The sequence below is a fragment of the Lampetra planeri genome, chromosome 30 (genome assembly GCF_965212315.1).
Source record: "Lampetra planeri chromosome 30, kcLamPlan1.2.h2, whole genome shotgun sequence".
Taxonomy (NCBI): domain Eukaryota; kingdom Metazoa; phylum Chordata; class Hyperoartia; order Petromyzontiformes; family Petromyzontidae; genus Lampetra; species Lampetra planeri.
The window spans coordinates 4671338-4685787 of NC_136136.1; the positions used below are offsets into that span (position 1 = coordinate 4671338).

At 52.6% G+C, this 14450-nt stretch overlaps 1 protein-coding gene across 1 annotated transcript in view; it reads right to left on the minus strand.

Moving 5' to 3' along the window:
- LOC144728823 (neuroglobin-like) overlaps positions 1 to 14450 on the minus strand; it is a 51548-nt gene that overhangs the window by 21196 nt on the left and 15902 nt on the right. The window contains exon 3 of the mRNA XM_078608504.1: positions 8281 to 8388. Coding sequence (XP_078464630.1) covers positions 8281 to 8388 — 108 coding nt within the window. The remainder of the gene's footprint in view (positions 1 to 8280; positions 8389 to 14450) is intronic.

A 14450-nucleotide genomic window follows, 5' to 3' on the forward strand; every position in this document is an offset into this window, starting at 1 on the left:
CTGCCATGGAGAGGTCAAATTATAAATAGCAGGCGACATTTCAGGCAATGGCTCTTCTTCATAGCAGACATGCCGATTATAGTTATAATACTGGCAGGAACCTCCTGGTTACACCAGCCCACAGGTGATGATTGTGTCCGTCCGTCCGTCGTGCAGGGAGGGGCTGGGTGGGGAGGGAGGGGCTGGGTGGGGAGGGGAGGGTGGGGAGGGGCTGGGTGGGGAGGGTGGGGCTGGGTGGGGGGTGGGAGGGGTGGGGCTGGGTGGGGAGGGGCTGGTCACCCCGTGGTGCCCTTATAAAACTCAACGTTTAACCTACTCACGCCGGCTTGTGCCTGCCCTCACAGTCGGGCATATTTGCGGAATACACCACGCCGCCGTTGACCCTGGCCATTGACCGAGCAACCCAACGTTCCTACGAGCTCCCTCCGCAAGAATGTGTTTTTAGATGCCTATTGAATGATTTTTCCACTTCCCAGCGGTGTACATTGACAGTACCCCCCCCCCCCCCCCCCTTCATATTCTGTAAAGTTTCCTCAAGACGCGGTCATATCTCGCCGCTCCACAAATTCCAAAGCGTATTCTGTAAATTACATGCGCGAGCAACTGTAGACGCACTGACACGGAGAACCTTTAGAAATATAACATGCGGAACGGTGCACGTGATTATTTTGAAAGTCATTGCCTGGCCTAACAACACGAATGCACTTCAAATAATTGAATTCAGTGTTATTGCTGCTTCAAAAATCTTGTATAAATTTTTAACCGGTCAAGTAAACAAACAGGGAATGTTATTTTTTTCCCCACTGCCAAAAACAAATAATATTTGTTTATATATTTCAGCCGATTGAATAATAATCACGAATAAAGCCACGTGGCCGATCACTCCGGACCTTCTCCACTCCGTGCCGAAAGAAAACAAATAGGATGTTTTAAAAAAATATATATTTTTTACGTATCTATGAGTTTATCGTTGAATCTCCGTGGCGATTATAACAAAAAAAAAGACGACGCCCGCTGCAATTGCGTGGACGAACGTCAAGGCATGGGAACGAGTCGTGAAGAGTCTTGCTCGGGGAGGGTGGGGGGGAGGCGATAAACGTTTACCCCCCCCCACCCCCGCATCCCTACGACGCGTCTTGACGAGACATCAAAACTCGAGCCACTCTTGCAGACGTCGCTCTTTCCATTCAAAGAGAAGACGATCAATTGCGCAGTGGACATCGCAACGTTGAGGCCTGCTGCGAACGTCAGTTGTCGAGGCATTAGTTGCCCGAGGGCATTTTTCACAAACGCATCCCCAAGTTATTTTGTGCTTTCTGCTGCCTCTCGATCATCCGGCAGCTTGTTTCCACCTGTTGCTGCTGCTGCTGTTGTTGTTTATTCTCTGCACCAGCAAGTCTCGTTTGATTTAATTAGCGGAGAGGCTCAGGAGGCCACGGACGATGTGCGACTAAAATGCAAGGGATATTATTATTATTATTTTCCCGTGGGTTTGCACGGCTCTCCTAACAGGTGTGACTAATGGATGTAATTGACAGGGAAATCATATGTAGCATTACAAGCGACCACTGATCGCATTAGCTGCCAAACACCGCCTTCATTTCTCCAATTTGGCCACAAAACACGCGCGTCCTGGCATTGAAACCTAAGTGACTGCGCATTTATATTTGGGGGGCGGGGGTGGTTAACGGGGGGGGGGGGGGGGGGTCAGGGGAGTGGGGGGCGATGAAGACAGACGGGATTGTAACCTGCATTACAACAATATGCCACGATACCCCCCCCCCCCAAAAAGTAAATTATCGCATTTCATCCGTGCCATCAGTTCTCATCTCCCACGGCGGCCACGATAGCAAACGGGCGTTCGAGTCGCCCCCCCCCCCCATCCCAAAAAAATTGCCAAAACAAATGCACGTTTAATCAGATCACTTTGCGCCCAGATGTCGGCGTATATAAATACATATGCGGGGATGGGGGGAGGGGGGCAGGTTGATTTCTCGCCCCAGCGTCTGTGCTCGCGTGGACGTATAATGCGGCGTCACTGGGAAGAGAATGCGAAATATTCATCGGCGGTTCTTTGGTGGTGAAGCAGGAGATGCGGGGAGCCCTGCGTTTAATTCTGGCTTCATTACGGAGCCGCCAAGAAACGGCGCGCCACGAATGTGCATAGCGAAGGGGAACTTTTGCATTTTTGTGTCGGGGAAAGTTTTGCAGGTCTCAGAGCCAAAGGTCTCTGTCGCTCTTCGTTAATCAAAGAGCAAGAAGGAAGTTGTAAATCGTGAAGCTGGGACGTAACCTCGATTGGAAAATGGTGATGCATGGCCGCGGGCTCGCCCGCTCGCTCGCTCGCCTGCTCGCTCGCCCACTCACTGAATCAAACTCTCTCCACCTTAACACAGAAAAAAATAATAATGCCAACGATGATTTAACAAGAATAGCCCCACAGAGTCGCAAGACTCTTTTACAGGAGGGTCCTGCCATGGAATGTTTGGGATGAATTCAGAGCACCCCATGACAAAAAAATCCACACGTGTGAAGGGATAGCAACTCACGGCTCTGCACGGATGGATTCAAGCCGCAGACTCAATCCGGTGAATGGACTAAATCTGTGTGTGTGTGTGGAACACACTCATTGGTCTAAGGCCCGTGCAGCGATGAGCCTACAACACTTGGTGTGCACTAGCCACGCTCGACCCCATGGTAGATATTGGCAGAATGAGTGGACGAGTATGATGCCACCTTAACGTCACCTTAATTATTCCAACTAGGACACACACACACGCACGCACATTCGAGTCAATGTTCTCACGGAATGCTGCGTTGTACACCACAAAGTTGGGGCGAGCGTATTTCCCCCCCCCCCGCTCTTCCAATGAGCCGGGCATGAATTATTTAAGGTTCTTAAGCACAGAGGCATTACTCTTGTGTGTGTGTGTGCCGTTTCCCTAACGGGTGGCGCGGCAGATGCCAAACAATTCTCTACCGTGCATCCCGAGCACGATTTGGGGGGGGAGGGTGGAGAAGGGAGAGGGGGGGGTCAAATCCAGACAGATTAAACCGCATGGAGGTGTCAGAGGATAAATGCGCGGCCCTGCAAGTGCCTGCTCACTCCACCGCTGGTGGAAGGGCCACGACTGGGCAGAGCTGGAGAGAACCCCTGTGAGAGGGCATTTCGCCTATCCCATCATGCCGAGGCAGATGTATTTTGAAGAGGGTGGGAGCACCTACACTTTACCACACCGCACAAGACCTTGACTGCGCCGTACCCATTTATACTTGCCGGTTGAGTAGACAGAGGTGGTGGTGTGTAAGGCGGGGGGGGGGGGGAGTTGGTGAGGGATTTAAGAAACCTTCTCCCGCTGTTTTGACTGAACGGATTGCGAGCGTGGGCGCGTCACACCCGCTACGCCGCGGCCTCCATTAGCGCAGGTCGAAGTATTGGAACGACAACAACAACAAAACAGCAATGGATGAATGGATGGAGCTGGCACGCGTATCGTTACTCAGTCTAATGCAATCGTGAATGCGTGACAACTCAGCAATATCCTGCAATGTAAGTGCTTTGGTGGGGGGGAGGGGGGGCTGGCGCGTTCGGAGCGGAAGAGAAAAAAAACCCAACTACAGATAAGCTAATAAGGTAAAGGTGGAAATGGCGACGTCCGTGTCGGGTGGCAATTCATTTGCGCCCGTTGCCCTGTGAACACCCCACTTGACTCTCAGTTGACTCTCGGTGTTCAACACAGCGGGGTGCGTGGGGAGGCGGGCGGGGGGGGCATTGCGAGCCCCCAATATCGTTTCGAGGAGCGCGTGCCGGGTGATGTCTCGGTTAGTTGTGGCCAATTGAAGCCGAGGCTAAGTCCCGACGGTACGGAGACAGCAACAGCAGCAGTGGTAGCAGTCGTGGCCACAGCGGTAAACTTGCGTGCCACTTTGCAAAACTTAATGCGGCCCAAATCCTCCAACGGCAGCTATTGTGGTTAAATTAAGCGGCCGCTTAATTTCGGCTCAGTTATTTCATTTTATTGGGGGGGGGGGGCGGCGGTTGAATATTGTTTCCTTACATTGCTCAATTAAGCAGATTATTTGTAGCGTTATAAAAAGGAAACGCCTCATTTTTTTTTTTTACAAACAGCGAAATTCAATCTTCCGCGGTCCAATGCCCGTTCATTCGCGTGCAATGTTCAGAAGCCGGGGGGTGGGACTGGAGTGGCCGCTGCCGATATTCGTTAACAATTCCAGGGGCGTTCGGAATGCACCCCCTGTTGTTATTATTCCGCCTAATTGCAAAGCCCTTTTCTTGTTTGTTTGCTCACGTGGAGTCTCGTACAAATTGAATTTTGATTCGATAAAACAAACGCCGTGTGGTTTCCTTTTCTCGGTTGCGCGCCGCTGCGCTTGCCAGCCAGGCGCCAGCGGAATTGTTTCGCTCGTATTAAAAATATATTTTAAAATTCCACATCCTCTCTCACATCATCACATTGCGACATCCTGAAATTCTGGACGGCATTGCCAGTCGCATCGACGGTATCGGGCACACCAGACTGATCAGAGCAGGCGATGGGGAGGAGAGGGGGGGTGATTTCCTTTGGGGGAGGGCGAGGGTTGGCCAGGTCACTGCCACCCTGGGTTCAGGTATTTAAGAGCGGTCTCAGGTTTAGGAACGGACCCCGCGTGTACGTGGTTAAGTTCAGTGCCGAGATTGGGCCATAACGAATACAACCATAGAGCATGGGAGGGGAACTGGCGAATATTTTTTTTATAAAAGAGGGCAGTCTCGCATTTAGATTCAAGTGTTGTGGTTCACTAAGCGATGGAATCCGCGCGCGACTTCATCCGTGGGTTTCATATAGGCACGCATTTAGTCGCTTACTTAAATCATCTCCATCCGATTCATCGGAGAAAATGCAATTCAGCGGCAAGCATTTTAGTACTAATTAAATGAAACTAAAAATTATTGTTCACGGCTTATTGTTAATTCACTGCTGGATGAAATTCTCCCCGTACCGTGCGGGTAGTTTGAGCTTCCTTCACCACACTAATCAGGGCAGGTTGGTGAAAAAGGGGAGGCCCAGGATCGATTCAGATTTCACTGACCACTGATGTTCGCCATGGCCAGGAATTGAACTGAGGTTTCTGGGTTCACAGCGTAGTGTGTGTACCCACTGTGCCACCGCTCCTATCCCCACTAGTACTTTGACGGTGGCCAATTACCAAAGTAGTAGCCAGCCCTGAACCTGCCGAGCTACTGAGATTGGGTGAGATCAGGCAAATTTAACACGATTGTATAATTATTCAAGAAACCAGACTGCCAAAATATTGAGACGCCTCTTTTTCCATCTGACAGGAGTTAAAAAAAATCTATCCGCTATCTCTAATTAACCTATTAAGTGATGCACAAGTCCACTGGAGCAGCAACTTCATAAGAAGCTTCGTGAAGTGACTGTCAACGAGAAATGGAGGTCGAATTTGCACGGTGATTTGCATCCAATTTTTTTTTTAGGTTAGAAAAATTCACGAACCTCTTAGCTGAGACCACAGTCCCCGCCATAGAAGCTGGGCATGAAAAGTGGCCTTGGGCACTACAACTGCTGAACCCCTTAACCGTAACCATAAACCCTGACCCCCTAACCCTCCACGGACCCTAAATAAGTGGCGTCCCTTCGTATTACATCGACTGAAAGCTAACGAAGCGGGAATTGGAAAGGTCCGCTAAAGGCTAAGGGGGGAAACTCAATGAAAATCTGTAATTGGATGAAAAATGTGCTCACGATCGCGGGGGGGGGGGGGGGGGAAGAAAGACGCAAATCTGTGGGGAAGAGCGTAGCGGTCACTTCCAACTCCCAAGCGTTGGTTTTCGGTAACTGTCAGGAAATTTGCGTCGGGAGTCTGCTTATGGGGAGGTGGGGGGGGGGATTCAGAATCCAACGCATCGCCCACACGGTCAACGGCGATGCCTTGCGCGGAGCCCACAAATGGATCGCAGCATCGGCAGCAGCAGAGGCAGCAGCAGAGGATCGATTAAATGTGCTGGCATCAGCACAAAGGCGCCATCACGAAAGCTATCGACTGAGAATAGCCAATGACGATCGTAATAACGACGCCGGAAGACGAGACTCTTCCGCACAGCAATTCAGTAAATTGCCATAATTCGGGGGGTGGGGGGTCGTGATTTGATTTGAGAATCGATCATTGTTTTGGTCTCATTTTTACCGCCGCGTCATTTCTGTCTTTCTTTCTCTCCCACGTCTCATCTTGGACGCTTTCATTCGCTCAGGAAGGACGAGAAGAGAGGGCCGAACGCCTCGGCTGACGTGGTGCGACAAGAAGGGTGGGGAGGGAGTGCTGAGAGGGAGCTCGCGAGACAACGACAAACGGAGAGGCGCCAACGGAGAATTGATGCGAGCGGCGGGAAATTACTCGGGAGTCGAACGAAACGCCGGGGTAGCCTCCCGCTGGTCCACATCGTCGGTGGTTCAACTGGAGAAGTGATGAAGTGGATTCCGCGCGAGTAAACATCCGACGAGAAGCGGAGGAGAAAGAAAGGGAATCAGCTGCGGGGTACGTGGGTAGCTGGATTGGACGACGCACTGAGAGGCGTTAGAGATCATGAATAGTGGAAAGCATGGGTCATTCACATGGACCCATGAGCCTCAGTTATGAACATGATATTATATTATTTTATTATGTTTTTTTTATTTCCATTCTACGTGACTTTATCGAAAGAACCAAGAAGAAAAATATGAACATGATGTTTGATGATAATGAAGATTTGCGTAACAAAATCGATGATCACACACGCGCTTCAATGCGTGCATCGTCAGTGTAAAGCCATGAATGGGCCAATCGTGATACGCGGCGTGTGAATGCTGCGACAAGGCTACGTTAGATGTGAGTGGAACCCAACATAGAGGCCATCCATTCAGCAAGGATTTATTCAGCTCGCGGAAAAAACTAAATCAGCTCGCGTGCGTACGGGTGCTGGGTGGATTCTTGCGTCGTAGAACCGCGAGAGATGGCGACGGCTCAGGGGATCCCTTCGTGTAGCAGTGGATTGATCACGGCTGACGACGATGAATGGGATGAATGATGAAGACGGAACGTGCTTGACAGTGAGCACAAACGAGAGACTCCCAACGACAAAAAAACAACAACGATCGATTCTTCAATTAAATCTGGGTCCTGAATTGCGACACTGATTCGTAGGCTGATGAATGAGTGAATCGTCACGTGTCAATTCGATGGAAAACGAAGAGAGTTTGCAATGTGACTGCGGCCACCATGGCCAGACCACTGATCACGTGATCCCACCTGCACCGCCGATTCAGACCGTTGATCACGTGATCCAGCACTACCCCCTGTGCCGCCGATTCCCAAACCGTGGATCACGTGATCCCACATTGCCCCGTGCACTGTCGATTCACAAACTGTGTATCACGTGACCCCACATTGCCCCCTGCACTGCCGATTCCCAAACCGTGGATCACGTGATCCAGCACTGCCCCCTGCACTGCCGATTCACAAACCGTGTATCACGTGATCCCACATTGCCTCCTGCATTTCCGATTCACAAACCGTGGATCACGTGATCCAGCACTGCCCCCTGTACTGCCGATTCACAAACCGTGTATCACGTGATCCCACATTGCCTCCTGCATTTCCGATTCTCACAAACCGTGGATCACGTGATTCCACAAAGCCCCCTGCGTTTCCGATTCTCAAACCGTGGACCACGTGATCCCACATTGCCTCCTGCACCGCCGATTCACAGACCGTGGATCACGTGATCCAGTACTGGCCCCTGCAATCGTTGATTCTCGGGGGTCCTGCATCACAGACAGACACCCGGCGGCAAGCCTGCACAGTGGCCACCGGAATGGCTTCAGAAACCTCGACAATCCACACGCGGCGTGACAACAACAACAAGACAACAAATCGCATTCCATTCGAACGTCAATGACTTTGCTCGTGGCCGGCGATAGCGATGGTGACGATGCGAGAGGGAGGGAGGGCGAGAGCGAGAGAGGGGCGAGAGAGAGAGCGGACACGGAGCGGGTTTGCGTTGGGATCGTTTCGCGTCGTGTCTGATCGGAGCGGGCGGTGGAGAGGAGAGAAGGTGGATGGGTAGGGAAGGTGGAGGGGAGGGGAGGTGGAGGGGAGGGAAGGTGGAGAGGAGAGAAGGTGGACAGGAGAGAAGGTGGAGGGGAGGGAAGGTGGAGGGGAGGGAAGGGGAGAGGAGAGGGTGGGGGATGGAATCGTGAACGCTTTCGCGGCTGAGCCCCTTGCCTGAGCCCGTGGGAGCGGAGCTGTTTGCTCAGCCGAAGCCGCTGCACATCCTCGATATCGCGGAACTGGAAGAAGGAATCCTTGCACTCGGGGTGCGTCTCGAACAGCCTGCGAGCATCGCAAACACATCGCGCGCAACGACGCATGCACACACAGAGACACGGGGGGGTGGGGGGGGGAAGGCAAAAACAAAACAAACAACACGGCCATTAACCACTCGCGGAGCAACCAGCACGTAGACCAGTAGGGTCAGGAGTCCATCTTCCGTACTTAGAGTGCATTACGCGCACACGTGCACACTCACGTACAAGCGTGCTCACTCACGTGCACACTCATGTGCACACTCACGCACACACGTGCACGCGTGCACACTCACGCGCACACGTGCACACTCACGCGCACACGTGCACACTCACGCGCACACGTGCACACTCACGCGCACACGTGCACACTCACGCGCACACGTGCACACTCACGCGCACACGTGCACACTCACACGCACGCACCCACGCGCGCGCGCGCACAGTAACGCCCGGTGTTTTGAGTAATTATCGTATTTACTGACTTCGCGGGAAGTTCACTTTGTGATGTTTCCCGGCGCAACTTTGGGCGAGCTCCACATGACACGGGGCGAGACGGCGCAGTCATCAGGGGACAGCGTGGGGGGGCTGACACCCCCCCCCCCCGCCACCATAAAGCCCCCCCCCCCAAACCCCTAACTCCGTCGGCACTCGCTCCCCCGTCTATCTCGTGGCTTGTCCCTAAAAAAATATAAAAACATCTGGTGGGATTTCGTGGGCGGTTCAATTTGAGGCAATCCACGCTGCGGCGGGGATGGGAGGCGGGGCTCACACACCACAGCAAAGACAAAGATCCCCCGTATAGCCTTAACAGACTTTTGGGGCAAGTGCAGTTAGCGAGCACCTATAAAGGCAGGCAAGGTACACGAGCGGGTGGGTGGCCAAGGGGAGGCCCAGGACCGATTCAGATAATTGTCACTGGGTGTTGGCCGTGAGCGGGAATCGAACCCGGGTCGCCAGGTTCGTAGCGCTCACCGCTACACACCACAGCACCCCCACCCTGACGCCCCCCCACCTCTCCATTCCATCAGCGCTCGCTCCCCCGTTTATTTCATGGCTTTACCAAGAAACCCACCATCCCCAACCACCCACAATTACACGTTCGGCACCAATCCCATGCGTCTCGACACACGATAAAAAAAGAGAAGGCGAATGAATAATAATAACAACAACAACAACAACGAAATAGAGCACACACACACACACATAAAACAAAATCATATAGGTGCGTGTACTAAAAAAAAAATACCAAGAACAGAGTAATTGCACGTTTATGGCATCAACGATGGCAACACCGCGCGGTGCATTTTTCCGCACACGAATGGCACGGTTGGCTACGTACGGCGCGAAAGAAGTTCACAGAACACGCACGCGCGCGCGCGAGTTTGAACAAGTAGCGCCCAGCGCCGTCGCGTGCTGTGCGCGTGAACGCGGCAGCGTGAGCCGTGCGCGACAAGTGAACATAATCCGGAGACCACCTCGATATTCCAACTGCCCCCGGGGGGCCAAAACAACCCACGAACGAAACGCGCCCATCATCATACCCCCCCCCCCGATCCCCCTTCCACCCCCCCCCCCCACCTCGTTCTGCATTCACAAATCGCTGGCGTGAGCGCGGCGACCCTCATATTCAAATGCGCCAGGGGTGAGATGGTTTTTTAATTTGACAGCGGGAAGGCGGAGGAGGCGTCTCTTTTGGGACGCTTCCGTGGGTGTTGATTGCGATTCGGGGCATCACCACCACCACCGCCGCCGCCGCCGTGATCGTCATGCGGGAGAATGAGGAGCGATGATGGGGAGTGGGGTTTGTCAGGGAAGGACATCGGCCCCCTCCCTGCAACCCCCCCCCCCCCCCCACTGATCCCCACTTACACCGCCACCCCAATAAACAAAACCCCAGATCACAGGGGCCCCGTTGTCCGATGCGAATCTTGCACCGATGCGCACGCTTGGATTAAATCACGGGTGGAGTAATTATTTTTCAATTATATTAGTAACATTTACAATAAAAAAACAAAAAAAGCAAACACGCACGCAAATATATACAACATACGCATCTTACATAATATTCCCTGGGCCTGATTCAAGTGGTTGAAGAATGTCCTTTTTTTTTGCAATTGGAAGACAATATGTCTCCAAAGATTGTGATGCACATTCGCCGCTCTTTGCAGTGGTTCACTGTTCGAATCCAGCGGCCTATCCTGGCAAATACTGCGGTGTGCAATAACGGTAATAATAATCATACGTGCCCGCCTGATTCACAGCAAAAAAATAATCTCTGACCGATATCCGCAAGAGTTAGGCAATTGTGTGCCAGCGTCAGTGTCCAGATTTGGCAAATTCGAAAATTACACTGCAAATGGCCTGATTGGGATTACACAGAAACACGCAGTGCAGCAATCGTAGTCCCCAACTGGCAGCCCAATGCCCCAGGTTACTCTTGCAAAATGAGACTCATCCTGGTCCCGTGATTTCTCGCCGCCTGATTAAACCACCGTAAAACTTCACTGCGTATAACGAAAGGGCAACTAGTTAGGGCGATTCGACGCGTTGGAGTCATCTCTCGTGCCGTGTGCACACAATGCTTGCACCTTGAAATGCATTGCACTGCACACACAATTAACATAGTTTTCAATTAAATGATCATGCACAGATTCCCTAAAGAAATGTTCATTTGAAACAGAGAATCTGTTTGCTCTTGCGCTGGAGGAAATAAAATAAATACCGCATACTTCAGATGCACAGCCTTCAGCCAAAAATCACACTCTTGGAGTAAGAACACGTGAACAAACACGGGCAACACTGACACCAATAACCGCCGTTCACCACTTAAAGTGGCGGTGACGTCACCGCAACACCGGTGCCAGGTTAGGTGCACTTCGAGGCGACGGGGCGGCAAAGGTGGTGGCGGCGGCGGCGGTGATGATGATGATGAATATGATCACGCCTTACAGCGAAAAGCCCCTGAGGGATTTAGATTCCCGACTCGGGCGCCTGCCTCTGTGGAGTTTGAAGTCTCCGGCCTTTCGAGTTGCTTCCCATAGCGCGGCGTAAAGGGCGTTGGCCAAACATCCCAATGCCCATTACTCAGCTGTGATCACAAAAATAAACTAAGACAAAAAATCCCCCTTATAGCCTTAACAGACTGCAAGTGCTGTTAGCGAGCACCGATGAAGGCCGGAACGGCACACGAGGGAGTGGGTGCCCAGCACCACGCCCGACCGCCTTTGTCTCCCCAGCGGCGATGTTTTTACACACCACTCCAGGTACTCGTTCGAGGCTGAATAAATATAGGGGAGGCCCAAAGCCAGTTTAGATCATCGTCACTGATCTTAGCCGTGAGCGGGAATCGCACGAGGACGCCGGTTTCGTAGCGCAGCGTGCTAACCGCTGCACCACCGCTCCACGTACGCAGCAGCAGCAGCATTGCCCCCGACTGCCAAAAACTGAGCAAGACCCTTCTTAAAAAAGGAGTCTTGAGATTTATCGAGGCTTTCCCGGGTAAATAAGCATTTTAGAATTATAATACCCCAATCTAGAAAACAACATTTAACTTATTCTTTGGGTCTTTCGGTAAAGTCACGTAGATATATTTTATTCGAACCTATCTACGTGACTTTACCGAAAGACCCCAAAAACATGAATTCCTGCAGTCACGAAAGCTTTAAGTCAAGATGTAACATTTAACTTCAAAGCCTCGACGTGCCTCGCATCAATCTGAATACCGTACGCTCATTAAATATTTCAAAACCCTCCCGGTACACTCTGCCCATATACGGAGCCATCGCCTTTCGGAATATTCAATCGCCCCGTTGGGAAGAAAATAATAGGGTCCTTTAGATATCAGTGGGGTATCTACAAAATCGATCGCCCTGCAGGGGCCGCGTTGCGCGCGCGGCATCACACGAGGCCGAGTTGATTCCAGCGGCACGGTGGATCCGTGCCGGGTTTTTCCTACTCCGAGAAGCTCCCCGACCTCCCCCCCCCCTCCTCCCACCCCCTTCCTTGCCGCCGCCGCCGCCGCTTTCCACGGTGACCACCGCCAGCACCGTTCCAGGTGGGGCGCGGATGTCACCTCGGGGGGGGGGGGGGGGGCTTTTTACAGCGAGCCACCATGGCCACTTAAAAAGAGACTGAATTGACTGTCAAGGAACCCTGCTGCTAGCTGTTGCCACCTGTTCCCGGCTTTCCCAGGAGGGTCCTCTTTGTCAAGGTCGCCGTCCTCGACGAAAACATTCCTGGTTCTGGCGCGATAATACAAAGACAAAGATCCCCCGTATAGCCTTAACATGCTGTTGGGGCAAGTGCTGTTAGCGAGCACCAATGAAGGCCGGCACGGCACACGAGGGAGGTGGGTGGCCAGCATCACGCCCGACCGCCTTTGTCTCCCGAGCGGCGATGTTTACACATCGCACCAGGTATTAATTTAAAGGCCGAGTCGACCTAGGGAAGATCCAGAAGCGGCTCAGACAGTCGTCGCTGCTATTGACCATGGAATCTAAAGTCTATTCGCAGCGCGGCGCACTAACCGCCACACTACCGCTCCCCCCCCCGCTCTGTCACACGCACGTGGGCACGTGGGCAGGGTTGCGTACATGCCATTCGGTAAATGGGTCGCAATCTCCCCATCGGGGATAGCGGCCGGGGGGGGGGAACAAAGCAAAACAAATGGACAGGCACGGGGGAACGGGATTAGGGTGGGGAGGAGGAAACTTGGGGCTTGGAAGGGGATTAGGGAAGGGGTGGGAGCGGAGATTTCCGTCCGACCGCGCGTTCCCAGGCGCCGAGAGGTTCGCTTCGTACCCACGGCTCACACAAGGAGTTGCGTGCGAATGAGACCCCCCCAAGTTTAACGGCTGCGGCACGTGTTGATGTGACGCAGCGTGTTTGTGTGATGGTGGGGAGCGGTGGTGTAGCGGTTAGCGCTACGCTGCGCTACGAACCTGGCGACGCGGGTTCGATTCCCGCTCACGGCCAACACCGGTGACGATTATCTGAACCGGTACTTGGGCCTCCCCTCGCCTCAAATGAGTACCTGGTGTGATGTGTGAGCTTCGCCCCTGGGGAGACAAAGACGGCCGGGTGTGGTGTTGGCCACCCACCCCCTCGTGTGCCGTGCCGGCCTTCATAAGTGCTCGCTAACAGCACTTGCCCCAAAAGTCTGTTAAGACTAAACGGGGGATTTTTTCTTTGTATTTGTAGTGATGCCGCGTGCTGTTGTGACGCCACGTGTTGTTGTGATGCCATGTGTTCTGATGCCTGTGTTGTTGTGATGCCACGTGTTGTTGTGATGCCACGTGTTCTGATGCCTGTGTTGTTGTGATACCACGTGTTGTTGTGATGCCATGTGTTCTGATGCCTGTGTTGCAATGCCGCACGTTGTTGTGATGACGCCAGAGCCTGTGAAGAAATGAACACCTTCCAACGGAGGCACACGGAGCACTGTTTTCTAAAAGGGAATTTTCTGCAGAACAACAGCAACACCAACTAACACATTTATGATTGGAAGAATGTCAACTTGTTTCCTTGGCAGAGAGACTTTCGTTGTTGGCTCAGCGGGATTCTTACCGTGCCCACAATAGAGGGTTGCAGTCAAATTAATTCACATTTTTTCAGCCTGTCAATCCACTGCTGGATGAAGGCATCCCCACGACGTCTCAGCAAATAGAGTTTTGCCTTACTATACTTCACCACGCTGGTCAATGGAGGTTGGGGAAGCGAGGGAGGGGGCCCTGGCAACAATTCTATTATCACTCGCCACTGATCTTAGCCGTGACCGGCAATCCAACTCGGATCACTCCGGTTCACAGCGCGGGGTGATACGCACAGCGCCACTCATCTCCCGTCCCTTAAGTGAAATAAAATATAAGCATATATATAGCAGAACCACATCTCTCTGCTCTGTATGCATCAAGTGCACACGTTTTGTATAACAAATGCGTCCCATCCACTCCGCATGCCACGCATCGCCTCTTTAATGACCCGCGCCAAATCCCAGGTTACCGAAGACGCTTAGTGGAGCTCAAATTGCTTAATGCCCTCTTCCTCCCGACCCCCCCCCCCCCCCCGTCGATGCAGAGGCGTGCTAAT